The sequence below is a fragment of the Myotis brandtii genome, unplaced genomic scaffold (genome assembly GCF_000412655.1).
Source record: "Myotis brandtii unplaced genomic scaffold, ASM41265v1 scaffold959, whole genome shotgun sequence".
Classification (NCBI taxonomy): domain Eukaryota; kingdom Metazoa; phylum Chordata; class Mammalia; order Chiroptera; family Vespertilionidae; genus Myotis; species Myotis brandtii.
This window is the reverse complement of record NW_005371966.1, coordinates 788106-793661: the sequence shown is the minus strand read 5'-3', so window position 1 is coordinate 793661 and position 5556 is coordinate 788106. Positions and strand designations below refer to the sequence as shown.

The window sequence follows — 5556 nt, the reverse complement described above, 5'->3', positions numbered from 1 at the left end:
TTTGTATTGATTTCAGAGAGGAAGGGAGAGGGAGAAAGAGATAGAAACATCAATGATGAGAGAGAATCATTGATCAGCTGCCTCCTGCACACTGCCCCTCCCCCCCGGGGATCGAGCCTGCAACCCGGGCATGTGCCGTTGACTGGAATCGAACCTGGGACCCTTCAGTCTATCCACTGAGCCAAACCAGCTAGGGCATGCCATCTGTCTTTTAAAGAAAGTTCCAGAAGCTAGAAGCTGCCACATGTGTAACACTTGAACCCCATTGGCCAGGATGTAGTCACATACTCATATACCTCAAGACAAGCTAGGGAGTATAGTCCTTTTGAGGGTACCATGCACTCTACCAAAACTTCTAGTCCTGTGGGGAGGCAGAGTGGCAGGAGGTAAGGAGCCATTTCTGGTGAATCCTACACACACCTACTCATTCAGGCAGCTGCCTGAGCCTTACCAAGGGACTGGCACGAGGCAGCGAGACAAAGGTCTGGTGCCTACGGGTGAGAAGCCTTCTAGAGAGACCACGCCAGCCTTCCTGGGGCTGGCACTTCATTGGCACCTTGTCAGGTCCTGGATGAGTTTGCTGGGGCTGCTGGAACAAAGTACCAAGGACTGAGCAGCTTAAACAGCAGAAATATATTAGCCCCAGCTCTGGAAGGCCGAAGTCCAAGATCAACGTGTCAGCAGGGTTGGCTCCTTCTGAGGGCTGTAAGGGAACATCTGTTCCAGGCCTCTCTCCTTGGCTCGTAGACAACCATCTTCTCCCTCTGTCTCCTCACATCATCTTTTCTCTATTCTATCTTTGTGTCCAAATTTCCCCTTTTTATAAGGACACCCATTGTATTGGATCGGGGCCCGCCCTAGTGACCTCACTTTAACTTGATCACGTCTGTAAAGACTTTTTCTCCAAATACTTTCACCTTCTGAGGTCCTGGGGGTTAGGACTCCCACGTATCTTCTTTTGGAGGGGATACAATTCTGGTCTCAACTTCTTTTTGACTATTAAAGTATCACCTACAGCCCAGACGGTGTGGCTCAGAGGTTGAGCATTGACCTATGAACCAAGAGGTCACGGTTTGATTCCCGGTCAGGGCACATGCCTGGGTTGCGGGCTCAATCCCCAGTGTGGAGCGTGCGGGAAGCAGCCAATCAATGATTCTCTCTCATCATGGATGTTTCAATCTCTCTCTCCCTCTCCCGTCTCTAAAATTAATAAAAATATATATTTTTAAGTATCACCTATAGACAGACAAGCACCCAGAGCACAAATAGTCAGCCGTTGGCCTTCTCCAGAGTCATCTTCCACTGTCTCGTGTTCGCCAGCTCCCTCTCACCAGGCCCACCACGCCCAGTGGGCCTGGGCCCTTGTTGAATTGAACAGAGCCCCCTTGTCCCCTGCCTAGGTTGGGAGGCCGTGTGTGACTGGAAGGACGTTCTGTCAGGGGGCGAGAAGCAGAGGATCGGCATGGCCCGCATGTTCTACCATAAGTGAGTGGGCTGTCCAGGGTGCTAGGGCTCCCTCAAGCACTGGCTGCTCTCCAAGCCCGCGGCAGAGATTAAGGGGCAGCGGCTAAGCATGCATGCTCCCCGGGGCCTCCTTAGGGGGAAGGCAGTACGGTTAGGAGGCCCCAGCAGGAATTGGGTCCCAAGGGGTGGGGGGTCGGGGCCAGACCAGGTCAACAGCAATGGAGGGTCACAGCCTCGCCCGCTCTGCTCCCACTCTCAAGGCCAAAGTATGCCCTCCTGGATGAATGCACCAGCGCTGTAAGCATCGACGTGGAAGGCAAGATCTTCCAAGCGGCCAAGGATGCAGGCATCGCTCTGCTTTCCATCACCCACCGCCCCTCCCTGTGGTAGGTGCCCTCTCTTCCTGCCTGGAGTCGAGGGGAGGGAGCGCCCTTCCCAAATTCTACACCCCCACAGCTTTGGGGGGAGGGGGGAGATGGTGCTGCCATCAGGGGAGCAGGGAACCCGCCACGTGTCTCCTGCTGAGCAGCCTCTGCATCTCTGTCCCTGTCCCTGTCCCGGCCCAGGAAGTACCACACACACTTGCTGCAGTTCGATGGCGAGGGCGGCTGGAAGTTCGAGAAGCTGGACTCAGCCGCCCGCCTAAGCTTGACTGAGGAGAAGCAGCGGCTTGAGCAGCAGCTGGCCGGCATCCCCAAGATGCAGCAGCGTCTCCAGGAGCTCTGCCAGATCCTGGGCCAGGGCCGCAGGGTCGTCCAGGGTGCTGCCACCTGACAGAGGGCCGTGGCTCTGGGCCCTCAGCCCCTGCCCCTCCCCAAGCCCTCGGATCATATGAAGGAAACAGCAGTACCTGCCTACCCACACCCCCCTCCACCCAGCCCACCGCAGGCCCACCCTGCATGACTCTCCCTCCACCCAGGCCTCCCTGCCACTGGCCTGGCCTGCCTAGATGACTGCCAGCGAAAGGGCACGCCTGACCCTCGTGCCCCAGCCCTCGGGCAAGGGGACATGGAAGGTCCCACACTGCTGCCCTCCCCACCCGTGCCCCTCCCCTGCCCCACCATGAATGTGACCTGAGCAGGGTAGCTGAGTCCTCTCTTTGCTTTGGGGAGGTGGAGAGGGGCAGGAGGTACCCCAGCCCACACCACCAGGACAGTCCGTACTGAGCCTCGGCATCTGTGGGGACTGCCCTCCTGAGACCGAAGTCCCCTTATGTCCTCCTTTTCAGTCCCTCAGAGACCCCATGGTCCATCCTTCTATTGCCACTGCCCAAGTGGTTGCCACGGCTCCACTGGACGCCCTCCCTGCCATAGAAATGGCCAAACAGGACCCAGGGCCAGACTAGGGTCTCTGCCCCTTCTCCCCACCACTTGTCCCGAAGAGCTCTCGGGAAAAAGAATTGCACAACATTTCTCAGCAAGCGATAAGAAGAATGTAGTCCCTGTCCCTCTCGGTCCCTACAAGCTAATTTATTGGATTCCCGTTTGTAGCCTTCTCGATTGCCAATGTGAGCACCCTGCTAGCAGGGGAGGCAGCCCGGGCTGCGGTCCTTCCACAGGTGGCCCAGCCTCTGAGCCAGCCCCAGCCAGCCTGTCGGCCCACCAGCCTACACTGCCAGCTGCCACCAGGGGGGCCCAGGCCAGCCAGAGGGGGAGATGGACACTGTGCTGCCATGAGTGTGGGCACCAGTGTTCCCAGCTCAGTGCCAAAGAGGGGTCAGCCGGAGAAGCTGTCTCCACAAAGCTAGCTCCTGCCCCAGAGGGAGACCCCACCGCTGCTGTGTGCCTTTCGGGGGTGGAGGGGGGCTCAGCCCTTGGGCCAGGAAGCCTCCCTCAGTCCCTCAGTAAAAACTGCCCATGGAAATTGTGTTCTTGCCTCCTGTTCTCTTTGTCCGGCCTGGCGTGGGGGAGACACAGGGATGGGCAGCAGGCCTGGAGGGAAGGAATAACAGCCCCCACGCCACCTGAAGACACAGCTCAGCACATTCTGTGGCTGGCATGCTCGGGGGGAGGCGGATTCATCAACAACATCTCACAAAAATATTGGCGGGGCCCAAATAGGACTCTGGACCCAGCGCTGGGGTGAGGAGAAGAGGACTTCCAGAGAGATCGTATGGGAAAAACAGCTGCAAAGTGGGCTGGTTGGGGGAACACTAGGAGGAAGGGTCCTGACCCAGCCTGGCAAGGAGCAGTGGGGAAGATGTGCTTCTAGACCCTCTAGTAGGAGGGAACATTTTGCAAGGGACCAGGAGTGGATGAGGAGCAAGATTCGGGATATTGATGCTTGAGTGTAAGGGAAGGGAGGGGCCAAGGAGCCTGAACTTATTCCAGAGGCAACAAGAAGCCACTGAAAAGTTTTCAGCAGGATGCAAAACACATGGAGTTATGCTTAAAGCAGGCTGTGTGGAGGGTTGTTTGGAGAGAGGCACACCACTATAAAAAGAATTCTATAAAAAGTTCTACCCAGCCAGCATGGCTCTGGTTGAACGTCGACCTATGAACCAGAAAGTCACAGTTCGGTTCCCAGTCAGGGCACATGCCTGGGTTGCGGGCTCGATCCCCAGTGTGGGGCGTGCAGGAGGCAGCAGCTGATCAATGATTCTCATCATTGATGTTTCTATCTCTCCCTCTCCCATCCTCTCTGAAATCAATAAAATATATACTAGAGGCCTGGGGCACAAAATTTGTGCACTGGAGAGGGGGTCCCTCAGCCCAGCCTGTGCCCTCTCACAGTCTGGGACCCCTTGGGGATCGGGCCTAAGCCGGCAGTCGGACATCTCTCTCGCAATCCGGGATCCCTCACTCCTTACCACCCACCTGCTTGCTCCTTACCACTCGGCTTGCCAGCCATGAGCCCAGCTTCTGGCTGAGCAGTGCTCCCCCTGTGGGAGTGCACTGACCACCAGGGGGCAGCTCCTGCATTGAGCGTCTGCCCCTTGGTGGTCAGTGCGCATCATAGCGACTAGTCATTCTGGTCGTTCCGCCATAACAGTTGCTTAGGCTTTTATTATAGAGATGTAATAAAGAATGAAGTTCTGACCCATGCTACAACATGGGTGAACTGCAAAAACATGATACTGATTGAGTGGAAGGAGCCAGTCACAAAAGACACATACCATATGAGTCCATTCATATGAAATATCCAGAATAGGCAAACCCACAGAGACAGAAAGGGGATCGGTAGCTGGCAGGGCCTAGGAGGAGAGGAATGAAGAATAACTGCTAATAGGTACAAGGTTTCCTTTTGGGGTGATGAAAATATTCTGGAACAATAGAGGTGATGGTTGCACAATATTGTGAATGCACTAAATGCCACTGGATTGTGCACTTTGGAATGAACAATTTTGTGTTATGTGAATGTCTCCTCAAAAAATAGATGATAGATTGATTGTTTGATGATAGAGGATAGATTTATATGTGATAGACAGAGAGAGGGGGGCATAGATGAGCGAACATACCACCTAAAGCAGTCCAGACAAGACGTGCTGAGGCCTGAAATCCTGGACAGATTAGAGAGATATTAGAAGAAAGTCAACAGGCACGGGGGAGGGGGAAGGTCAGGCATTGGGGACAGGAAAGGGGAAAGTCAAGAGGACCCCTAGGTTCTGGCTTGGGTGGCCTGGTGGGTGACAGCACCCTTCACTGGGGGAGGGTCAGGTTGGAGAGTAGCTGTCACCCAGTTAGCACTTGCTGGGCCTGCGCCTGCAGCCCCCTGGAAATGATGAGTAGGCAGTGGCCGGGGGAGTTTCCAGCTTGGATGAACTCTAGCCTTGAGATCCTCTGAGGCATCCAGGCATCGTCTAGCAGAGAGTCAGGTGTTGGCTGAAGATCTGCATAGACAGCCTTATGCATTTTATCGAAGTTTTGAGGTTAGGATTCGTTCCTGATTCCAGGGAAGTGGTAAATGAAAAGGTGGAGAGTTGTTGCCCAGCTCAGTGGTTGAGTGTCAACTTATGAACCAGGAGGTCACAGTTCGATTCCCGGTCAGGGCATATGCCTGGGTTGTGGGCTCAATCCCCAGTGTGGGGTGTGCAGGAGGCAGCCGATCAACGATTCTCTCTCATCATTGATGTTTCTCTCTCTCTCTCCCTCT

The 5556-nt window shown here is 55.2% G+C and overlaps 1 protein-coding gene across 1 annotated transcript in view; it reads left to right on the top strand.

Moving 5' to 3' along the window:
- Positions 1-3332, top strand: part of ABCD1 (ATP-binding cassette, sub-family D (ALD), member 1) — a 22747-nt gene extending 19415 nt beyond the window's left edge. Inside the window, exons 8-10 of the mRNA XM_005886145.2 lie at positions 1401-1485; positions 1725-1850; positions 2031-3332. Of these exons, the coding sequence (XP_005886207.1) occupies positions 1401-1485; positions 1725-1850; positions 2031-2238 (419 nt within the window). The 3' untranslated portion in view covers positions 2239-3332. The remainder of the gene's footprint in view (positions 1-1400; positions 1486-1724; positions 1851-2030) is intronic.
- The last annotated feature ends 2224 nt before the right edge of the window (positions 3333-5556 follow it).